A 23,424-nucleotide genomic window follows, 5' to 3' on the forward strand; every position below is an offset into this window, starting at 1 on the left:
TTACCGTTAACGTAACACCAGGTGGGTTGATTCAGCCTGTCATCCTTGACAAAATGAGTAGCAGAATACCAGCTGGAAAGAAAGAGCCATTTTTAAATAACCTACATCGGAGTGGCGACCCATCCAGTATTGTGCACACTAGGCAAGGGGAAAACTGCTTTGGCATCCCTATGCATCTGAAGTTCTTCTTCCTTCTTTGTTTTGCCATCTCCAGGAAAGCAGGAAGAGACAATGTGCCAGCATTATCTTGATCGATTACGGGCAATGGAACCTCAGCTGGACAAGTATCGGGAGCAGACCCTGCACCACCTGCACACACCACTCACGTCCAATCCATCCATGGATGCTCAGCAGCGTGTAATGAGTCAGGAGGTGAGCTTCTGTCCAAGTGTTGTGGCCCAGTGTGGTTGTACTTTGTGAGAAGAGGTAGAATTAAACATTGAAGGCACAGGAGAGCTTGCACTTCAACAAACAGACAAAGTTAACTGGTCAGTGTGTGTGTGTGTGTGTGTGTGTGTGTGTGTGTGTGTGTGTGTGTGTGTGTGTGTGTGTGTGTGTGTGTGTGTGTGTGTGTGTGTGTGTGTGTGTGAGAGCTAGGTATAGATGATTAACAGGACGGCCAACCTGATGCCGTCGATGCATAATTTTGTTCATTTACCAAAGTGTAATAAGTGTGATAATGGCATTTTTGACAATGGTTGATCTCTATGCAAGTGCCAGCAGATGGCTCGGTGAGCAGCTCGTGTAGGTTTTCATCCAATGAGAAGCTTGTGTTTTAATCAGCCAAAGATAGTGCTTTTTGTTCGACACTTCCAGCATGGATGTAAAACAGGTTTGATTTTGTGTACCATTTGTCATCTTGCATCAGCTGACAACCAAAAACCCCTGATGGATTGCGACGAGTGAATGGACTTTGAACCTTGCGGGAGTGCCTCCTGTGATCATGGCAGGTTTAGTGATTTGTTTAGTGGACGTCTGAAATTGGAAAGACGATCCTGTGCATCATAATCAACAGAGAAATCATTACTGACTCTTCGACAAAGAACATCTTCGTGACGTGAAAATACACAAATCTTGTGCCAGCTATTGTTTACCTAAGAGCGAGATATATCAGGCAGACTTACATGAGGGAGACACCATATCTGGTTTGAATGCTCAGAGTAAGTTTAAAATTAACTTTTAAAATGATAATATTTAACTGCCTGACAAAGAAAATCATGCCAGTTGTCCTGTGACCACTTCTAAATCCAAGTTAACTCTCAGGAACAAAAGCCTCAACGATGTGCTGGATAAAGGGATTTCAGAAATATTCTGCCCAGGATCTTCTAAGCGGTCACAAGAAGCGACATCCCCGTGTGTTTGTCACATACAGACTTGGAACCCTTCTGTTTGAGCAGGTGGACGATGGACGCATCTTTGAGGTCTTGTGGGATCACACCAAGACACCACATCTCTCTGGAAAGCTCTATTATTGCAACAGCCAAGTGTTCACCTCCAGCCTTGTAGATCTCAGCGGTGATGACATCAGATCCAGGGGCTTTCCCATTGGAGAGAACCTTTGTAGCCTTGGTTTCGAGCAGTGTTGGTTCTTCAGCCAGTACCTCCTTGATTAGCAGTTGACTTAGTTGCCCCAGCTGCATCCTGATCGATGCTGGATCCATGATTAAGCAAGTTTTTAAAGTGCTGTGCCGAGCGATTTAGTATTTGTGCCTTGACAGTCAGTAGAGTTTCACCATCCTCACTTTGGGCTGTGAACCATTGCACCGAGGAAAACACACAGTCTTAAGGGCACTGCAGAATTTAATTTCCTTTTTTTTTGTAAGCATGGCTGTAAGGCCTGTCTATGATGGCACTTAAGTACTGTTCTTCTCAAAGAGCTCATTTCACCATGTTCTGTGACAGTTGCATTATTTCATTACCTTCAAATGAAATTATTTTGTGTGCACGTACATATTTACAATGGAATTCGAGCTTAAGTTTCCCATATATTTCTGGCTGAGCACACAAACCAACAGGTGGTGATATTTTGGCTATATACATACCTGCAAACACGCGCAATAGCTGTATTATAGTAAAATAGTTTTGGATTTCATGGGCTTTATTACTCCACCATTTGTCGCACGCAATCCTCAGTTTCCGTTGAAGCTCGCTGTGCTTGGAAGAGTATGCAGCTTGTTTTGATGCAGATATGCCTGGTGTTGGCTTAATGGTTAGAATGGCAGGCTTTGGATCCTAGGGTCCTGAGTTCAAATCCCGTTCAGCTGTTGAATTAATACCAGGTGGGGTTAACTCGGCCTGTCATCCTTCCGATGTCGGCAAAATGAGTGCCAGTATTCTGCTATACTGTGTCGGAGTGGTGACACATCCAGGATTGTGCCGAATCGCCAAGGAGACTGCTGAGGCAGCACCAACGCTCTGCACAGAGTATGGTCCCAATCTCCTCTCTCTCTCTCCTTTGATGCAGATGATAGATCATGTCGGTGAGCTCCGTGAAGGGTGTTTGTCATGAAAAAGCTGTTTTATCTCCCCACCGTTCTCGTGAAACCAGTCTTAGTGACGTCTGGTCGTCTGACATATGGTCCTGAATGAGGCAGAGTAAACAGCTTATTTGAAGCACTTCCAGTCTTCTTCAATGTTACCTGTTGTAAAATCGACAGTATCAAGATGTTCTTCAACTGCTTTGCTGAGTCGATCTTCCATTCCAGCATTGTTCAGGAGGACAATGTTAAGTTGTACTGGTGGTTTGCGACATTTTGGTCTATGTGGTGCACTGATGACAAGATCATGCGTAGCTCTGATGAGATGGTGATCCATCAACCAATCGGCTCCCCTCGTAGATCTGGTGAACTTAACATCCTTCACATCTGACTGGTGCACCAGGATGTAGTCAATAAGGTGCTAGTACTTGGAGCAAGTGTGCATCCAGGAGGTCTTGTGCATGGGTTGAAGACGAAAGAGAGTATTCTTGATGGTAAGCCGGTGTTCTGCACATTTCCAAAGGAGTGGCATCCCATTGCTGTTGCATTTCCCAAAGCTGTGTTTGCCAATGACACCATTCCAAGACTGGTAGCTGGCAACTACAGTACATGAGCGTTGAAGTCACCCATGACTAGGAGTTTGTCATTCCTTGGTATTGCTGAGATGACTTGCTCTAGGTCTTCATAGAACTCATCATGGTTGGTCGTTGTTGGTGCATCGGCACTCATGATGGTTCAGTAGTGCTTCCCAGTTAAAAACTACTCTCATGTATAGTACATCAGCCTGTCGTTTACTCCATTCGGAAGGCTTTTGAGTTTTGGCACCATGTTAGATTTCACAACAAAGCCAACTCCAGCTTCTCCATGCGTCTTCTTTGGGCCTTCCTTGCCAGAAGAAGGTGTAACCAGTGCAAACTTCAGTATGCTGATGTTCATCTGGAAGACGAGTTTCACTTCGGGTGACTGTGTCAATGTTGTAACACCGAAGCTCCCTGCCACCAAGAGCAGTTGCTCTCTCAGGTCTGTTGCTTGTCTTGTGATCCAGTAGTGCGCGTACATTCCAAGTGCCTACTGCCATGCATACTTTGGTTTTCTTTTTGTTGTTTTGACCGCAAGTATGGGTTACCCATCAGCCGCAGTCAGGTAGTGTTTGGGGCATCTTTTCTTCAACCACCTCAACAGGCTATGGTGGTGAGCAGTGTGATCCTAGAGAGAGCTGCTCAGTTGTCACATGACGCTGCTCAACACGCACTACTGCCTGGATCTAGTGGGAGAACGACCCATGGTCATGTGACCGCCAATGTTCAGTTATGCAACTAACGTTCAGCTTTGATTGTGTCCTCACATGCTGCCTCCGCTACACTCCCATGACCACAGAACTTTAGGGTGGTGTGAAAAAAATGGAAAAGCACCTGTGCGTGAGTTGGATTAAAGTGAGGATGATTTATGTTGAGTCTTCCTCACTCTCTTGGCTTTCTCCATCTGGCTCCCTCGGTAATAAATAGTCAAGACGTCATTGATGAAGTTAACTGCAGTGGTTGTTCCTGAGTACCTGATGCACCCATACCTGGACCTAAGTGACCACGAGCTTTGCTATTACGCCTTTCTAGCCAGGTACTTCAGCATATCTTCCCAAGCTGCCTCATCCGCCATGATAGACTTCTGTACATGGAGGAGATGGGCATCTCTCCTCCACCTTCAACCCTGGGCAGGGACCCATACAGGTGCTAACACTCCCGGTCAAAGTGAACCTGAAGCTCATGGAAAACAGGGTCAATCATGTCACTGTGCAGTCATGGTCGCGTCTTCCCACTACTTGCATAATTTGCAAGATAGTGGGGGGTCGGGAGGGTAGGTTTGGTGGTTTTGTGGTGCCTTGGACTCGCCAGGTGATGTTTGCATCATTGGGTATTTGAAGCTTTTTATAAGGATAACCATTCCACCAGTTAACCCACTTACCCTCAGCAAACATTATTGGAAATACCATCTGGCCCAGTGGCCTTGCTTACTTTAGTCTAAGCAAATACACGATGGACCTCATACATATTCACTGCAACACTCTCATCTGTGTCCTGAATCTTCTCCTTCAATATTCCCACAATAGAATCAATCTCAAGTTTTAAACGATGAACATCATATTTACAATGAAAATCATTCAGATCATCAACAGCCTTTAGTGGGGTTGGGCATACAACCATACTTTTTTTGAAAGGAGTGTTTTTTTATGACCAAATTTCATGCTCATCACGAATCCGTTGAACATTTTGAAATAGGATGATGTCTTAGGTTGGTAAAATGCAAAAATTCAAAATGGCCTCCAAATTTACTCACTTTTCAGGTAAAATTTGATAATTATGGCTTACTAGGGCATGTAATATTAGGGTTGGGCACACATCGACTTTTTCTCTGTTGTCCCGTTAAAAGGAGTGTTTTTTATGGCCATGTCTTACTTTTATGTCTTGCTTAGATATCATCCAAGGTCAAAAATTTCAACGGATTCGTGATTAGCGTGAAAAATGGCCATAAAAACACTCCTTTCAACGGGACAACACAGAAAAAGTCGATGTGTGCCCAACCCTACCATAACCCTAGGAGGAGTAGCATTTGGCACGAAGGCACCTCCAGCTCTCGCATATTATTGAATTTTGCACTAATTGACCTTTGACCCCTGACCTTAGCGAAATCGGTCAATATATCCTGAGGCACAGTTGTAGTACTCATTGAGTACCATGAACCTGCAAAGTTTCATTCGTATCGATGCATTCACCTGGTCGCGAGGGGGCCTTCAATTTTTGCCAATTTTCGCGCATACCCTAATTGTTGGGGGCGCTGCAGGTAAAGTATTCCATATATCACAAAAAACGGAATATATTTGATAGAGCATTATCTGTAGATCATTCGTGCCAAATTTCATAACCCTACGTGGGATAATGGCTTTCGGAATTGATTTCGCATGAACGGTACCGATTTTGAAGGTTTTTCGGTTGTTGCTAGGGAACCAAAGCATCCCTAGCAACCATCACACTCTACAAAGCACGAGGTCATAAGATGTACCTACCACCCGAGTTTGGTTAAAATCCGCCCACATTTATTACCAATTATGCTGATGACAATCGAACAAACAGACAGAATTACTGACAAGCAGGGTCACCTATTTCGGCGACCCAGCATGGGGGCAAGAAGCATACATGGCAAGCAAGAGAATGAAGTGGTGAGATAAAGGGGAAGGGATAGTGGGAATGAAATTGAGTGACATCAAAGTAAGAGAGGTGGGTTAGAGGAGGGTTAATGTTTTTTGAAAAATATTGCTTTTATGGATGGAAGATGATAATATGAGGTGGTGGTTTGTTGGCCCACCTGAAGCCCTGGAGGGAAGGGTAGGATTCAACTGACACAGGAAAGTGGTTCCCCAAGTGGGATAAAAAAAAACAAAAACGAATAAAATAGTGGTGGTGAGCAGTGAGGCTGGATGTTAGAGAGTTAAGGGGAGGGTTCCTCATAGAATGAGTGCATCCTGGAGGAGCTCATGAGCATCAGAAAAAGCACAGGGCCCCAAGACTTGAGAGGATGGTAGAAAATGGAGAGGCGAACCACAACCTATTTGTGATGAGAGAGCAGCAGAGTCGTGTTTCTGGTTCTTTTGGTTTTTTTTAGAGATGCTAATGATTTCGAGAACTTTGGATCACATAGCTTGCCAAGAGACAAGTACAAAGTGGACAGTAGTTTGGTTGCAGTTGTGGGGAATTCTGCTAATGCCAAACATTCATGTTAAGTAATTCTTTCTTTGTGATGCTTTTTGATGACAGAGAATACAACGCGAGTTGGTAGGCCTAAAGGAAACGACGGAAGCGATGAACCAGGAGTGTGGACAGCTGCTCTGCCAGCTGAGCGAATCACCGCTACAGACTGATCTTCAAACCAACTTGAATGCCGTTACAAGGCGATTGGACAACCTGCACGGCTTGTCCACTGGCACCGTGGATGAGTAAGCTATTTTGAGAGGGACAGTTGGGTGCATGACTGTCGTTGTCGATTTAAGGAGGCAATGAGGTTTAAGCAATCGTCGGGATCGCTTATCGTAACGTTACAGCATCGATGGGTGTGAATGCAGCGCATCTTGCATTTTTGAGATTTGCTGAATTGAGAGAATTGGAAACTTGGCACTTGAACTCCTTTACCCTTTCCACCGACGCTGTTGTAGAAGTACAACCTGTTTTCAGAGAAATACAATCAAATCAGAATCAAACTTCCTGATGACAAAATTAGACATGAATGTTGTTCATCAGGTCCTGTCTATGTCCTTTCCTTTGTCCACAGCTTAAAGGCCCTTGAAGCCATGTTGCAGAAATTTGAGGAAGTGGACAACATGGTGAAGAAATATGAGTCTCGCTTGGTGGAAAGCAGTGCCATACCGGGCCGCGAGGACGAGGCTGCCATGGCGAGGAGGAACCTTAAAGTAACTTGTCCTCATCTTCATTTTTTTTATTCCTTATCATCTGTACATCATATCGTGCTTGGTTATTCTTGCGAGATTGTTTAACGTGATACTCATTCAAAAACATGATGTGTAAATAATACATCTGTGTTCATATTGAAGCATTCGTCATCTACACATGCAGTATATAAATGTCATTCTCTTTCTCTTTCTTTTTCTCTCTTTTTCTCTCTTTTTCTCTCCTCTCCCCCCCCCCCCAAAAAAAAACAAAACAAAAAACGGAGGGGTCTGTTGTCAGAGCCTGTCATCATGTGTGAGGCATTTCTAGTGGGAAAAGGAAAATCTGGATGAGCTGGGGCCAAGGGGGGGCGAGGGGCGACGTGGGGAGGGGAAAGGTTGGGGGGTGGGGTTGGGGTAAAGCGCTCGATGTAAATTTGTCTTCCTTTTCTTCTTCTCATCCAAAAGGGAGCGGCCTGTTGAACTGGGAAAAATAACCAGAGGGAGCCAGGGACATAATGTGAGGGAAACATTTCTAGCAGCAAGGGACGTGCAGCCAGGGTTATGGGTGGGGGGATGGGATGAAGGGTGAGGGGGGAGGGGATGTGAGAGGAGTTGGAAGCTACAAACTCCAAACGTTGGGTGTATATAGATACAACTTTGTGAGGGAAGTAACATGGGCTCTGTGGCCATGACCTCAGGGGCTGTTTTGATTCTGCAAATTGATGCCAAAGTGACGAATATAGCAATTTTTTTGCAAACAGGATGACCAATTGGTCCGTCAGCGAAGCGACGGGTAGGCTCCGCTGGTAATTTATAATGGTTTTCTCAATACAGAAAGACATTTCATTAAAATATATAATATGGATCTAAATTCCAGACTCCTCATCCTCTCTCGCGTCACCTCCATAAACATTCATTGGCCATACCTCGTAAAGATATGTCTGCATATTACGTACACAAGAATAGAAGTTTTTTTTCCCCACTCGTCCCCTTTTCCTCCATTCTCTGACCAAACTCCCTCCCCCTCAACCAACCCCCTCCCCCATCCTATTTTCTATCATACGTACATGTGACCCATAAGTTGATGTTCCAAACAGCCATTGATTCTTGCTCATACTTTAATGCAGCAATGGCAGGGTGACCTGTATCAGTGCAAGACTCTGCAGGGTACGATCGACGATGCAATTCAACGAGCATGTGTGGCCAGCGAGCGCCTCAAACGTTCGCACAATGAAAACGATGTCAACGTGGAAGCCTACCAGGTGTGGAGTATTCCCCTAACCCACACGTCGCTTCGGTCAAGTCACGTAACTTTATTCTTTTAAAATGTTTTCTGGAGTTTGTTCGAATTTATTTCCCAATGAACTTTAACTGTTGCTTATGTAACACAACAACCTTGGATGGAAGGAGGATGAATGGAGGTGGTGGTGAACAGCCATCTTGAAGCCCTGGGTGTAAGACCAAAAAGAGGATGTTGGAAGACAGAGAGCCACCTGTCTGTGTGCAATACGAGAGTAACAGGCCTAGAGACTCAGCTTCAGCATGGGAGATACCAATGATATTGAGGGCCTTGGTTTCCACAGAATCAAGGAGGAAAAGGTGTGAGGCAGGGGCACCAGCCCAAGGGGAGCGCTGTACTCCATGGAGCTGCATTTGAAGGTTTTTATGTTAGAAGTTCGGATTTGCTCAGGAAGGACTTTGCATGAAAGAGGATACCCTGTCGATGATTTGTTTTGCGGCCAACTTTGATATGACGTGGTTGTGAGATGATGAGATGATATGAGAAAGAGGTTGTGCAAGAGTAACAGAGCAGGTTTTTAGGACATGGACACAGATGCCGTGTCAGCCATTTGCAGAATCAGAGTTGAGTATCGCCATAAACCTCTTTACCTTCTGAGATGCAAAAGACACAGTGTCCAGGAACAGTTTGGTGCGACTGGGTAGGGGTGGGTGCAGAGAGTGAGGGGTTAGGGACGCAAGGTTTGGAAGCAAACACAGCATTGAGACATTCAGCCTTTTTTGTGTACAAAGTCGAGGCTCATAGAGGAACTAGAACATAGAATGGATCAGGACATAACAGAGGAAAAGGAACAGTAAAAAAAGAGAGGGGAGAAGCACACCAAGAGCAGGGTTGAGGGACAAAATAATGGGAGACTTACACAAACAAGGGATGTGGGGAAGAATGAGGGGTAAGGGAGGATGCACAGGGTGATCAAGATGGATACAGAAGCAAACTCTCAGGAAGAGAAAACTGGAAATTTGGAATGAGGTGGGCTTTGCGGTAATGTGTGCATAAAAGATTATGGTTTTGGATTGGGGATAATCAGAGATGATACTGAACAAGCTGTCTTGAACACCTGGAGGGAAGTATGAGATTGAAGAAAATGTGGAAGTTGGTTCCACAGGCAGGAAAAAAAAAAGAGGAACAAATGAGACGCGATGAGCAATTATTCTGGATTTTGAGAATTTCACCAAAAAAGGGTTACTGGTGGACCACATGCACCCTACAGAAACCTGGGGGGGGCAGGGATAAAGCATGGGAAGAGCAGAGGGTACAGGACCAGAAAGGAGGTGGTTTAGAAGACGGCAAAACCTCCGACCTGTCTGCGATGTCAAAATGATAGGCCCGTAGACTCAGCTTCATCACGAGAGACTCCAATGATCTCGAAGGTCTTCGTTTCCATGATTTCAGGCTGAGCAAAGTGTGAGGCAGGGGAGCCATCCCAGAAGGGAGAGCAGGTCCATCAAGCTGTGGATAAAGGCCTTGTCGGTAGACAAAAGTTGAGATGTGCCAATGATAGACTTTGCACGACGGAGGATACCTAGTTTGTGACCAACTTTGGATGCCAACTTAGATATGTGGTTTTCTAAAGAAAGATGATGGCTGATAGTGCGGCTGAAAAAAAGTTTGAGTGACTGAAATGTTTGAGCGAATGCTCTTCTTCAAGAGGATTGTTAGGAAAGTAGACGGCACCATTTACCATACGGTCTTTTCAGAGAGATAGAGTTTGGTCAGGATTGAAAGACATATTCCAAGTGTTTGACCAGCTCGTGATTCCTTCAAGGTCTGAAGAGAAGGAAGAGGCCGCTGACTGCCTATCTAAAGGATGAGGAATGTTATGGCGGAAGGTGGAGGCCTTCTTCCAAACAAGACCATGGTGCCATTTGCAGTTGAGGGAAGTGATGGAGAGGGGGGGGGGGTATACTCCAGAGACAGACTTAACAAGGAATCCCCATGTTTTTGAGGAATGAAATAGGTTTGAATGTTCAGTCTTAAGGCTGACCAGATGTTGTTTCCTGGGTCTCCTAAGAGTAGACACACTTGTTGCCTGCATGATGGAGTGATATGAGGTTTCCTTCGGCCTGATTTTTCCCTTCAGGAAGAGAAGACAAGTTGTCTCACCGTAGGATTCAGTGTACCTTGGTCAGGAGGAATGGTGTGATAAGTGAACATGAGAGGGATGGACCTGTGCATAAGGGAGAGCAGGTTTCTGTGGAAGAATTCCCAGACTGAATTTATATCAGGGGCAGGAGATTTAGGAGACCAGTGCTAAAGTGGGACGGCTGCTTGCAGTTCCTGCCAGTCGGCCTGCATGAACTGTCAGACTCACTGGTGCTGGGGCAGCTCTCTGACAATATCAATAAAGATGCTTACTCTCTCAAGAATATGATTAGACTTACAAATTGGAGGAGTGCAAGAACAGGAGGTGTTAGCAGAACGTGAGATTCCTTCAAATGCGTCATGTGGTCTTATTCTTCGCTATTGAAATGTTGTAGATTGCTTTCAGTCAAGTTCGAACCTCTTTGGTGTGTGTGTGTGTGTGTGTGTGTATGTGTGTGTGTGTGTGTGTGTGTGTGTGTGTGTGTGTGTGTGTGTGTGTGTGTGTGTGTTTTTAGGGCAAAGTGAAAGAGCTGGGAGAACGCAGGAAAAGGGTTCAAAACAATGTTGATAGCAGGTAAGGTGAGCGTCGTGGCGTACCTTGTAAAGCATTGGATCACAGTTGAACTGCCTCGATCATCATCATGCATTGTATATTAGCCACATGTTGGTGCAGAGGGGTGTACATATCTTTGAGTTGTAGTTTGTTTATGGTGCTTAATCATTGTGTTTATCGTGCCTGTGTTCGGGCACGATAAACACAATTTTAGCTTTAATTGTAGCTCTTTCGAGACTGCGTGTGCCTCGTAATCCCATTATTTGCCGCAACAGTGTTTGGGGGTTTAATTGACGTCTCTGTCGGATTAAATTGCTAATTATTGTTCTGATTTTAAACCCTTGTGGTGCCAGACTGCACCAAAGCATGGGCGCTTGCCCGTCGGTACATGAGTAAATGTGACTGCTCGGTTTAATCCCCCAGACTATTAACTCCTGTAAGTAATCCCAGTATCCCATGGAGGTTTAATCCCAACTAGTTCATCACTAAGATTGCAGTGAAGCACTCTCCATTGGGTGCGGTCCACATGACAATTCCTATTTTTTATGCCTCCCCCCGACGAAGTCGCCGAAGGCTCTATGTTTTTGGGTTGTCCGTCCATCCGTCAGTGATAGATGTCCGTTACCGCGATAACTTAAGAACGACTGAAGGAATCTAAGCCAAACTTGGTACAAACAAGCATGTATAATGATACAAAGATGAACTGATTAAATTTTGGTGTCAAAAGGTCAAAAGTCAGAGATCATGTGAGCTAACAATTCTGTCACCGTGCTAACCTGTGAACCAGTGATTGGATTTTGACCAAACTTGATACAAGTATGTGTCATGGTGTAAAGATGAATTGATTCGATTTTGGCATCAGGAGGTCAGAGGTCATGTCATAAAAAAAAAAATGTGATGCTTGAGAACAGCTGAAGGGATTGAAATCAAACTTGGTACAAGTATGTGTAATGATGTAATAATGTGGGCGGAAGCATATCCGCCGACGTCGTGACTCAGAGTCCCGTTCTAATTTATACTTATTACAGCTGCTGCCACTTTCATAATGTTCAGAACTGTATCTTCTTCTTTTGTGAACCTTTATCACCTGTGATGATAAAAAAAATTGTGCCGATTGATTTTTCAGGCCATACTGTTGTTTGTGCGACAGACTAGGAGAGCTGGAGGGTCTGGAGAGGTGCCTGCAGAACTGTGACAAGCAGCACAACGGAATGAGTCGCTGGCTGGGAGATGCCGAGGTTCGGTGCGAGCGACTCAAGTCGGAGCGGCTAGAGGACAAACAGGTGGTCAGCCAGCTGCAGGGACAGCTTAAGGTGTGTGCACTTGAGAAAATTGCCAGATTGCTGTCGCGAGGCAATTCATGTTTTTGGTTTTTTTTCATTTCACAGACAGTAGTTGTGTTTTTTTTATAATTCAAGAGGAGTTGATTTTTGTGTGCCTTTTGTCCATATGAAGCACTTTTATTATTGTTATTATTATTATTGTTATTATTATTATTATTAGAGACACCTGCTACTGAGGGAGTGGCAATAGGGGGGGTGGGGGGGCAGATTTATTTTGTGTTGTACAACTTCCGAGAGTTTCATTAATTTTATTAGTGATAACATCTACTTTTCAAGTTATTGTGTACAGCGGCGCAGGAGTGCATTAGCAGGTACAATAAATAATTCATCCACTTCTTATAATTCCCCACTTTAACATAAAAGTAAAAATCTAATTTGGAGGTGGGCATCCCAAACTAGTATAGTACTCCCACGCACATCCAGAGTACAAAAAATACTTTTTCAACTTATTTCATACAGCGGCCTAGGAGTGCATAAAAATACAGAGCAGAGCACGTATGTAAATTGGCCAGGTAGCTTTCGATTCCATAATGTTTTCATAGAAAGATCACATCTGCTCCTGGAGTCTCCGAGAAAGTCCAAGGTCCTTGTTCCCGAAACCTCATTCCCTGGGCCCGGCCGCCAACGGGGCAAAACGGACCACCTCGTGTAACATATCCGTGGGATGCAGGAGACATGAAAAGCCAACCGGAAAATAGCCAGGGATCCCTCCTGGTGTAAAACGACATGGGGTCCGCAAAATTTTCCCTTTAACTTCAAGTCTCATGTAGCAATCCCGCCAAGGAGTATCAGGCCGTCTTTTGCTACCTTGAAGCCAGAGGCATGCCACTCTTCCTTGGAAATGAATGTAAGGGGCAGCATCTTCTTCCAAAAAAGCGTTGCTTTGTCCATATCAAAAGTATCTGGGGACGATAAACTTCCACAAGTGCTTTAAACTTCGACATAAATTCAGCTGCCGCCTGCTCTTTCCCGATTTCAGGTTTCCCAGTTCTGAGAATGTTGTTTTAAATCGTTGCGGTGTTGTGATCAATTGAACCACCCTCGACTGGTCATAAACATCTTCTGGTAGATCCCTCACCTTCCTGCTCTTTTGCTTCGTCATATAAACTCAGCGCTTTAACCATAATTAGTGCTTGGCTTAAAGGCATTGTGTGCTGATTCATATCCTCGATGTAGATGCTTTAATCTTGTCTTTTTTTCTGAACAATTGGCCTCACAGATGACTTCCATAAGCCAAATTCACACCCAACAGCAGTGGCACCAACACCCGATTCCATCCGCATGAACGCTTTCATCACTCCAAACTGATACTTTTTCTTGACACTTTCGGCATATTGTAATTCCCAAAACTTTTTACACGATTACCAATGGTGGCGCACAGAGCAGGAAGCCAAAACAAGGCGTGTGCTGATTGGTTGTGAGCGATGTCAACACCAGCGGTCATATATATATATATATATATATATATATATATATATATATATTTATATATATATATATATATATATATATATATATATATATATATATATATATATATATATATATATATATATAGATATATATTCAACGCAGTGTGTTTAAACTTGTAACTTTTCACTCCCTTTCTGAATAATTTTGTTTTAGGTGATGAAAAATTGAATACTTTAATTCGTGCTAAAATGAATCCACACAAAGCGGGGTCCACACAGTGCGGGGTATTACATATATTGATTGCTTAAGTCAATGGGATGTGGATATAGCACTGTCATGATGGGTCAAATGACCTCTTGTACTTATTTCCTTGTCGAACATCACCTTGCACATCATCCTGCCTGTACATGCATTTAATGGTATTGTTACGGCTGTGGAAATTCGCATTACACCATGAAGGGCCCATAGGTGAGATATCTCTAAGTACATGTGTAGTTAGCCCCCAAACCCGTTGTTTAGAGGGAATTTATGTGATTCATTCGGGCTGCGACGCTTTGAGTTAGGCGTTTTTCTGTTCTATTTTTATTTTGAATCAACCGCCATAACCATCAAACCACCACCAAAAACCCTCCACCACCCTCACCTCTCTCCTTCTACGGCCATTCCCGCACCACCTGTGAACACTGAGCGTCGGGCTGTCCTGGGCTCATTCAGCGAAACGCACCGAGCCGCGAGTGCAAATAGCGGCCTTTCCGAGGTAAAATTTGGATCAAGAATGCTACACACCCACTTCTGATCGGTCCAATCAGCAAGCGCGGAGCGGTTTGGCCCCACCTCCAGGCACGTCCATGTGAAATTGAAATATGCAAATTCTAGGATCAGGGGAGGTTCACGCCCCTTTTCCTCTGTCCAATCGGCGAGCGTGGCTCTGCCCCCAAGCTCATCCTGGTCCAGAAATTTGCATATGGGTTCTCCTGCCGGCCTATAAAGCGCCGGGCAGAAAAAGAGAGTGTTTTGAAGAGAGTCAGTTTGGAAGAGCGGCGGAGTGTGGCAGAGAGTTTTGGCAGTCAAGTCGGGTTGGAGAGTGAAGTGGAGTCGGGAGGCAAAGGCGTCAAGTTGGTTTCTGCAGTCGGCTGAAGAGAATTGTGGGAGGAGGCCAAGGAGCTCGGATCCGAGGCAGGGAAGACGGCGGTCGGCGACGAGGTCGCGGTGGGATCGCTCATCGCGGGACCCAAGCCAGCCAACCATTCTCCTCCCCCAGGGCATCAACAATTTCCCCCTTTCCCCCGCGCTGAGATAGTGCAAAAAGGGGGCCCCGTTCCCACCCCACTCCAAGCGGTGCCAACGAAACCCGCGAAGGAGCACGAAGTCAGGGCACCGCCGGGCAGCCACACTTGCGGCTCGTCACGAGGATGCATGTAGGACCCACCCAGTCTCGCGGACCTGACCGCTCCTTCAGGTCCTGCACACACATTGGCCTACGGGCCGGTCTGCCCTCTTGCCTATGAGGGTGGCTTCTTTCCTTTGCTTTTGAATAAATGTGTGTCGGCGCTGTCGGTGAAGTAAAACTGTATAAGTGTTGCCATGTGTTTGCGTATTCGGTCGTAGCTCTGCATTGTTGTTTTTGTTTTAAATTGATATATGTGCATTCTGGCTGTTTGACTGTATATGTGTGCTTTTCGTGGGCTGGGTAATAAATGTGCATTATGTTGAATTGTTCCCCGTTTCGCTGCGTCCTTTCCTTCGTTTGAATCTCCATCTTGCTTCACGTAAAGGGTTCATAGTGGGCTTAATACGCCCGATAATTAATCTGAACTGTTGAGGTCGACGATAACACGGCTTGGTTATCCGGATAGTACAGAACGGGCCACCCAAGCGGCTCGTGTCCGGAGTCGACCTGCGGCGAGGTACGATCGCCCGGTCTACCATCCGCGTGGGTACTTCGGTAGATCGAGTTTGGCGAACAACCCAATCCTACGCGGGTGGCCGATTGGCACGATTGTGGTGAGGTCGAAAGGCCCACCCGTGACTGGCTCCGGGCGATAGTTCCCGGAGGGTCACGACTGAATTGTCCGTCCGGTGGGTGACGTGCCGCGATTCGAGTCACGTGGCCGGTCGCACGCCGGCGGGCGCGAATTCGCAACAGTATTTTTATGCTCCATTTCATTCTGCTTCAAACGTATGAAGGAACATTTCAATTTAATTATATGATGGAATGCAAATCTGATATTGTGTTTCATAATATGTGGAAGCGACGGCATTCGAGACCATTTTGTGCCTCCATCACCCACAGAACCTCTCATCGGAGATCAGGTTGAAACAGCCGCAGATGGACGAGATGCAGAAGGTGTCAGAGGCTTGCTGCTCATCCATCAAGGTGATACTGCACCCAAACAGATTTCCATTTTTGTTTTGAATCAACACATCCAAATTTGTTGAAATGGAGATGAAAATTTATCTTGATGACCACATTCTACGAGGTGTTCATTTCGTGATCTGAAACTACTTGTTGTCGGTTCAGGTGTTGATGTGAAGTGTTGTAAATGTGTAATACATGTGGACACATATTGACAGGATATAGCCGTGCTTATGGCCAAAAAAGGCTTAAAACTTGCCTTACTTATGACTGATAACGTTGATGTCAGAGTACGTACGAGCGTATGGAATTGAGAGACGAGCAAAGACTCTCTGTCACAATCCCCGGCACAACTGTCATGATTTGAGGCTGCAAGTTGATTGGCTGGGTGTGTATAAGGGAAACCAGGTAAACGGGTTCTTTCAGTCTCATTGGGACATGTTCAGCCCATTGATTAGAAAAACATATTTTTATGCATTAACCACCAATTACTAACTGTATGCTTGGCTTTATACAGAAGGGTAACAGTACACTGTGCTGTATATGAATTGCTAACTGTACGCTAATGGCCAATTCTGGTTCTCTCATTGGATGAAATGGCCAATTCCGGTGCTGTGGTCGAATCCAATGTCCAATACTGATGGTGTTCTCTCTCTTTTATTTTTATTTTTTGCTCTCTCGATTGCATTAGGGTTAGGAAAATTAAAAGTCAAATATAAATTATTTGGTGACTTTATTTTTCATTTCGCATCTTTTTATCACCCTATGATATGGTTCCTCAGCTATCTCGTTTCTGCAGGACTATGAACAACTGTTGAAGAAGTTTGCAGATGAGGTATCGAAGCAAGGCAAGCCCTTGTTTGCACGGGTACCTTCACAATCTCCAGCCGATGACATTCGAAAAGAGGTGAAAACATATCTACCTCCTCCTCCTCCTCCTCCTCTCCCTCCCCCCTCATCACCCACCTATCCCAGCTTCCCTTCACTATCCTTCTCCCCTCCTCAATATGTTGTATTTTATATCATACAAGCATTGCTTGTCCTTCTCATGATTATAGTATGGTTTGTTTAATTTTTTTGTGTTGTAGTCCAAAACTCATGTCGAAGCTTGAACATATCATCACATTTAGGATTAGGACCTTGGGACATGTCATACTCTTTGTGCCTCATTTTCAGACCAGGGAGTTGAAGAACCGATATGATGCACTTCAAGGCAACGCTGAACAGCTCAATAAATCGCTATTGGATGCTCAACAGAAGCTGAAAGATGATGAGGTGAGTAACTATCACAATTATGTCATGTTGACACACAGGAAGAGATGCTCGAGTACATGGGGAAAAAAAGTTTGGAAATTAAGGTAAACGAGGTCTGGGGAAGGAGGAAATTGTTCAATTGAATAAATATTTTGTTTAAACTCCAGTGTGTTTCAGCAATCCTGTGTGCTATCGTTACATGTTCAATATCATGCACTCGATACAGAGGTAGAGGTCGAGAGCAGAACTGTCCAAAGGTTTGTACTTGGACCTAGAACGGCACTCGGTAAAGTGCATACCTCCGCCAGGCTGAACACTTTACGGTTCGTAACCCACTGATAGGCTGGATCCGCTTCCAGATCTTCACTGAAATCTAATCAATTCATCCTTGGCACACACCCAACTGGTTCATCAAATTTCGTTTGAATCTGTCCATAACCTTTTGATATATCATGCTCATAGACAGACAGATAGACAGACGAGGAGGAGTAGCATTTAGCACGAAGGAACCTCCAACTCTCGCATATTATAGATTTTTGCACTAATTGACCTTTGACCCCTGACCTAAGCGAAATCGGTCAATATGTCCTGAGGCAAAGTTGTAGTACTCATTGAGTACCATGAACCTGCAAAGTTTCATTCGTATCGATGCACTCACCCGGTCGCTAGGAGGCCTTTAATTTTCGCCAATTTTCGCGCATACCCCATTTGTAGGGGGCGCTGCGGGTAAAGTATTCCATATATCACAAAAAACCGGAATATATTTGATAGAGCATCGCCTTTAGATCATTCGTGCCAAATTTCATAACCCTACGTGGGATAATGGCTTTCGGAATTGATTTCGCGTGAACAGTACCGATTTTGAAGGTTTTTCGGTTGTTGTTAGGGAACCAAAGCGTCCCTAGCAACCATCACAATTTCCAAAGCACCAGGTCATAAGATGTACCTACCACCCGAGTTTGGTCAAAATCTGCCCACGTTTACTACCAATTATGCTGATGACAAACGAACAAACATCCAAACAAACAGACAGAATTACTGACAATAAGGGTCACCTATTTCGGCGACCCAACAAACGGATGAAAACATAACCTCCCTCCACCTTCAGTGGCAGAGGTAATGAATGAGTTATGGAGGAGGTAAACGAATGAACATTCTTCTCCACCCTATTGTTTGTCCAAGTCTCCCTCTATTTTTGTCCTTCAACTCCACTGTTGGTGTCCCCGTCCCTTCTCTCTGCTGTTATTTTTGTTCTGTTGCGTCCTGATCCCTTTGATGTTCGAGCTCGTCCACAAGCCTTGACTCTGCATTCAAAAAAAATAAGTTACCATATTGGTGGATATCCTGCATGCATTGCACATGTTTGGAATGTTGGTTCCATTAATTTTGATATGTTGTGGAGCATGTTTCCCATTTTCTGTGTTCCCAGTTCATGCGAATGGCCTGCGAGCTGGAAAAGCATTTGCACGACACGGAGGACGCATTGAATTCGCGATTCTCCGCTGACAGCACCACATCCTCTGCGCGACTGCGGAGTCTTCTGGGAGAGCTGCAGGTGACTAGGAATGGCTTTGCTGAGAAGATTACGCGTGCCTACAATGTGTCTTATGATAAAAGTGTTCTACAATAACTCAGGTGTGACAGACCAAAGAAGAGGAGGCCGTTTGGGCCAGCTCACCTGAGTTGTTTCCCATTCCACTTCCCTGTAAGGTTATGAAAAAGTAAAATTAAAACATTTACACCTTCCAAAGTTTGTACAGTTCACATGGAATGGTTGACGACAAACCCAGAGAGGAAATGCAGTTATGTATGTAGTGTTACCTGTTATTGCAGCAATTGTAATAATTATTTCTCCCTTAGGTGTTTTTTTTTTTGTTTTTTTTTCAAAAACCCTCGTATTTAAATATATTTTGTTCCATATCGTTAGTTATCACCAATGGTATTATTTTACAGACTTGATTTCTGCTTGCATTTAATGAACTAGGAGGATTTCTGCTGACAAATCCATGGGAGATTCCATTGCACGTTTTCTGTTGGTAGAGTTGTGTCCACAGCATCAACCCAAACTCATACTATTTTAAAAGGTGCCACGTGAAGCCACAATGTAGGACACACTAGCGAGTGATGTGTGTCACTACACACACCCTCTTGTGTATCACAGGTAGTCACTTACACACACCCTCGTGTGCGCCGCACCTTTTCACTACGCACACCCTCTTGTGCATCGCACCTGGTCGCGATGCACGCCCTCTTGTGTGTTACACCTGGTCGCGATGCTCGCCCTCTTGTGTGTTACACCTGGTCGCGATGCTCGCCCTCTTGTGCATCGCACCTGGTCGCGATGCACGCCCTCTTGTGCGTCGCACCTTTTCACTACACACACCCTCTTGTGCGTCGCACCTGGTCACGATGCACACCCTCTTGTGTGTTACACCTGGTCACGATGCACGCCCTCTTGTGTGTTACACCTGGTTGCTATGCATACCCTCTTGTGTGTTACACCTGGGTCAATATGGTTGTTTTGTACAGAATTTGCAGCAGAAACTTGTGACGTACAATGTACGCATCGGACAGCTCGGTGCCAAGGCTAAAACGGCTGAACACAGGAACGCGCTGCATGGGTAAGGTCTACGTGTGTGTGTGTGTGTGTGTGTGTGTGTGTGTGTGTGTGTGTGTGTGTGTGTGTGTGTGTGTGTGTGTGTGTGTGTGTGTGTGTGTGTGTGTGTGTGTGTGTGTGTGTGTGCCAACCTTTGCTGAATTTCCTGGTTATATTGCTCTTCCTGTTCAAAGGTTATGTCTACTGCATGAGCTAAAGTCCTCCAATTGAAAGCCATGAAAATCCTGACAAGTCACATATTGTGACTATTTATCGGATACATGTTCTCGCGATTGCCAATGTGTGGATCTGGAAATGAACGTTCAGTGAAATGTACTTTATGCATCAATCATAACATGATGTTTTGTTTGAGCAACCAAAGTCCTGCTCAGATAAACCCACGTCGGAATGTGATCTGCAGGTTGAAGCAACAATACGACAAGCTCGCTCAACAAAGCGAGGAGAGCACGGGCTTCCTGCAGAACCTGCTTGCTTTGCAGGACCTTGAGAGCAAGACGTGCATCATCCGAACGTGGACATTGGACACGGTGTGTATCGTGCCTTTTGCCTCGTCACTTTGGGTGTTTGTCAGCCTCAGTGTGGGAAGACCATGCACGCAATTCTCCCAGTCATAGTGTCAGCACATCTCGAGCTGTGCTGTATGACTGTCGGACATTACGAAGGCCACGCGACGCATGCTGTAAATCCTCGTATCTCTCACCCGTTTCCTCCTAGTTCAAAGCGTTGCCGTCGGGTGAAGCGAAGCGGACTGTGGGAGAAATGGACAAAAGTTATCGGAATCTCCTTGAAGCAGCAGGACCAGGAGGTCGAGGTTTGTCGCAGACAGCAAAAAGTCAGGCAGAGAGCGAAGTGACGTTCTGCCAACAACATTACCGCACCCTGCTGAACGAGCTCGACAAAGGTGAGATGTTTTGAGAGCACACCTCACAGGTGTAACGACTTGTAATTATATAAATTCTCAAACATTTGTGTCCGTTCACAAACTCTCTTGGATGCAAATCGATTTGTATATTCTTTCATTTGGCCAAGTCTCTTTGTCTCTGGATTCAATCTCTGACCTGACCATGTCTTTATAATTCTCACACTTAGATTAAAAAAATAATTTTTTTTTTCTCTTTTTCATTCATGCTTTGTTGTTATTATTTCTTTCCTTCTTTATGATCGATGTGAAGCTCCTTTAATGAGCTCAAATTAAGGAATGAATAAAGGAATTAAGTGCTTCCCACTCTATTTCAGATGCATTTGATTGAGAGAAACGAATAAGAGATTTCCAGGTCGTCAAAAACCCAATTATATTGATTGTCTTTATGTTCCTTTTGCAGTTTCTCAATGTCACAAGCTCGAACAGGACTGCCTGACATCCCTGTCATCTGTGCGCCAACGCTGCGACGAATTTGAAGATCGTATCTCACAGAAAGTGCACACCTTGCTTGGGCCAAGTGCCGTGGCAGAAAATGGGCAGCGTATCGCGCAGGTCCAGGTACTCTCAGTCCTATTACTTGTTCAGAATGCAGTATATCTTTTTCTTCGGTTGTAACTCTCAGACAGTGCGGGGGCATGTGAGCCGGGAGGACGTGTGCCATGTGGGGAGAGGGCACAGGTGCCACTGCCGCGTGTGCGCGTGTGCGTGTGTGTGTGTGTGTGTGTGTGTGTGTGTTTGTGTGTTTGTGTGTGTGTGTGTTTGTGTGTGTGTGTTTGTGTGTTTGTGTGTTTGTTTGTAGGCACGATAACTCGAGAACGGAAGAAGCTACCAATGTCAAATTACACCACGTGATTCAGGAAGGTGATGGCTAGGGCTGATTATATTTTGGTGAAAATCGGTCAAAGGTCAAGGTCACAGTGAGGTCAAACATCCAAAACATTCGATTTTTGATGGTTTGGTACAGAATCATCGTAGAAACTTCTGGTTTGCGTCGCTACCTTGTTGAGAGACAGCTTTTACTAGACAAGGTCAGAGGTCAAGTTGACGATTTCGTAAGTACCAGTCTATGACTGCTTGTTGTTTTATTTATTGTTTTGCACGTGCTGCTTGAAGAATGAAAAATAGGTTAATAAAAAGTCCAGAGGAAGTTTTTTTTTTTTTCAATCTGGGACCGATGTAAAGTGACTCTGCTAACACAAATGATGGGTGAGTTATAATTTGCTGACCCCGGTGTGTGTCCACAGAGAATCCAGAAGGATATAGATGAAGCAAATGACAATTACCAGCAGGTCAAGGCCAAAGTGACAGCTGCGTTGAGCTTTCCCAAAGGCTCAGCCATTTTTGAAGAGCTGCAGAAGACCAATTATTGCTTGGAACACGTACACAACATGGCATCTCTTGCCAACCAAGAGTAAGTGTTTGTACATATGTCCAATGAACTATGTCCAATGGAGATCGGGAGAGTGCTCGTCACACCCCACTTGTTTCACATTGTCATTTTCACAAAATATATTCTTGGCTATAACAGGCCACAACAAGCTAGATCGCTCGGAGCAGGTTGTTCCAGGGACTAAGCCATCCTCCAATCATGAGTGCTTGATTATTTGATGAGTGTCATGTACATGCACAACTCCCCCGTTCTACATGCTTTCTTATGTCACAATATCATAACCATATAGCACCTGTAACCCACACATGTAAAAGGCATGATATATCTATCATGCCATGGAATCTTCGGTGAATCAATTAATTTAATTACTTTTCAGTACAATCCAATGTAAATGTTTTCAGTAACGGTACCATGCTAATTGTTACTCATGTTTTGTGCTTCATTCTTCCTTTTTGACCCTTCTATCCAGAATGAAACTGTTCACAAACCTTGTTGAGGCCTTTGAGGCAGCAGAACCAACGATTCGTACCTTGGAAGCCAGGCTGGTAGAAGCGGAGACATGTCCAGATGATACAAAGGCTGTGGAGAAATACAAGGCCACACTGAAGGTTCATTGAAGGATTGTAGTTGTGCCAGTCGTATTCCTAAAGTCTGCTTTTACATTCATGTCAACTCGTTTATCTGTGGTTAAATCTTGCAGTGTCTTTTCCAAATGTAATCCACAAATTGTGAGGAGTGATTATCACTGTCACCATATTCATAAATCATGGACAGTGGTGGCGAAGAATCAGGATTGTTGTGTTGCAGGATGTATGAGGGAAATGCAAATTTCCTCATATATGGCACACATTTTAAAAAGATCTTGTGTTCCCTTCGATTTTTAAGGGTGATTTTTTTTTTTTTTAACAAATATCAACACTGATAAAATATTCCTCTTTCAAGAAACCTCACCAAGCTCAACATTCCGTCCGAGTATGCTCCATCAGGTTCACCTCATGACCCGCTTCCTCTCGATTCTTTCTTTGCAGCAATGGCTCGCTCAGGCCCAACAAAAGCGTGAGGCCCTTTCAGCTCTAGATCGGCAGCTGCGTGAGGCTCATTCCGTCAATGACCGCCTTACCGAGCAATTTGGACCTCGCGATCCGAATCTCGAGTCCTTCCGTGACGGCATTGAATCTTTGCAAGTTCGCTGGCGTGATGCACAAACTCAGGTGGATTTCAGGTAAAGACTGTACCATGGTGAAACGTTTCACAAGATCGCAATAAAATTAAGCTGAGATTA

At 44.7% G+C, this 23,424-nt stretch overlaps 1 protein-coding gene across 2 annotated transcripts in view; it reads left to right on the plus strand.

Moving 5' to 3' along the window:
* Positions 1-23,424, plus strand: part of LOC147013226 (uncharacterized) — a 111,588-nt gene that overhangs the window by 60,068 nt on the left and 28,096 nt on the right. For both annotated transcript variants that reach the window (XM_085854876.1, XM_085854875.1), the window contains exons 27-43: positions 215-372; positions 6,284-6,462; positions 6,795-6,933; positions 8,040-8,174; positions 10,810-10,868; positions 11,998-12,160; positions 15,897-15,980; positions 16,759-16,866; positions 17,136-17,234; positions 18,643-18,768; positions 19,743-19,834; positions 20,231-20,357; positions 20,545-20,731; positions 21,153-21,310; positions 21,997-22,163; positions 22,612-22,750; positions 23,171-23,364. In XM_085854876.1, coding sequence (XP_085711002.1) covers positions 215-372; positions 6,284-6,462; positions 6,795-6,933; positions 8,040-8,174; positions 10,810-10,868; positions 11,998-12,160; positions 15,897-15,980; positions 16,759-16,866; positions 17,136-17,234; positions 18,643-18,768; positions 19,743-19,834; positions 20,231-20,357; positions 20,545-20,731; positions 21,153-21,310; positions 21,997-22,163; positions 22,612-22,750; positions 23,171-23,364 — 2,314 coding nt within the window. The remainder of the gene's footprint in view (positions 1-214; positions 373-6,283; positions 6,463-6,794; positions 6,934-8,039; positions 8,175-10,809; positions 10,869-11,997; positions 12,161-15,896; positions 15,981-16,758; positions 16,867-17,135; positions 17,235-18,642; positions 18,769-19,742; positions 19,835-20,230; positions 20,358-20,544; positions 20,732-21,152; positions 21,311-21,996; positions 22,164-22,611; positions 22,751-23,170; positions 23,365-23,424) is intronic.

The sequence above is a fragment of the Eptatretus burgeri genome, chromosome 14 (assembly GCF_056783735.1).
Source record: "Eptatretus burgeri isolate ZD-2024b chromosome 14, Ebu_testis_v1, whole genome shotgun sequence".
In the NCBI taxonomy this organism is placed as follows: domain Eukaryota; kingdom Metazoa; phylum Chordata; class Myxini; order Myxiniformes; family Myxinidae; genus Eptatretus; species Eptatretus burgeri.